The sequence below is a fragment of the Primulina huaijiensis genome, unplaced genomic scaffold (genome assembly GCF_012295235.1).
Source record: "Primulina huaijiensis isolate GDHJ02 unplaced genomic scaffold, ASM1229523v2 scaffold202597, whole genome shotgun sequence".
NCBI classification, from domain to species: Eukaryota; Viridiplantae; Streptophyta; class Magnoliopsida; order Lamiales; family Gesneriaceae; genus Primulina; species Primulina huaijiensis.
The window spans coordinates 1-675 of NW_027352906.1; the positions used below are offsets into that span (position 1 = coordinate 1).

A 675-nucleotide genomic window follows, 5' to 3' on the forward strand; every position below is an offset into this window, starting at 1 on the left:
TTGGAAAATGAAAGACTCGCGTGTTCTTGAGATCCTTCAGGCGGTGAGTTTATCTTAAACCAGGATATGAATTTCACCCTTAGTTGGAACATGTATTTTAATTTTTGGCAGCTTTGTACATGGCTAATATATATAGTGTGAGCAGATCGATAGCAATACCGATGGACTTGTAGATTTCACGGAATTTGTTGCGGCTACTCTACACGTCCATCAGTTGGAGGAGCATGATTCAGAAAAATGGCAGCAAAGATCGAAGGCCGCCTTTGAAAAATTCGATGTGGATGGAGATGGATTTATAACCCCAGATGAACTTAGAATGGTTCGTATTTGTGTTTTATCCCTTTTAAATTTATGGTACTATGTGCCAAGAACCAAAAAATAGAAAAACAATCACGTTAATTAACTATCATACGCTTCGAGATTGGACCAATCTTATGCTTAAAAAAAAGTTGTTCTATAACATTCTAGCAATATATTATGACATGAGACGGCAGCATGAAGTATCCATTCTTAAACCATTTATAGAATAGAAAAATTTTGTGAAATATGTTGTATCTTCATTCAAGCCTCAACTTGTGCTCATTTGTTGTGTTGCAGCACACGTGCCTGAGGAACTCGGTTGATCCGCTCCTAGAAGAAGCAGATATCGACAAAGATGGGAAAATCAGCTTATCA

General features: G+C 37.3%; 1 protein-coding gene across 1 annotated transcript; it reads left to right on the plus strand.

The window, feature by feature from the left end:
- Positions 1 to 6: 6 nt before the first annotated feature.
- On the plus strand, positions 7 to 672 carry LOC140966236 (calcium-dependent protein kinase 28-like; the record flags this gene model as incomplete). Its single annotated transcript, XM_073426580.1, has 3 exons — positions 7 to 43; positions 146 to 319; positions 598 to 672. Coding segments are annotated over exons 1-3 (285 nt in total), but the record flags the coding sequence as incomplete, so codon positions are not given.
- Positions 673 to 675: the final 3 nt, after the last annotated feature.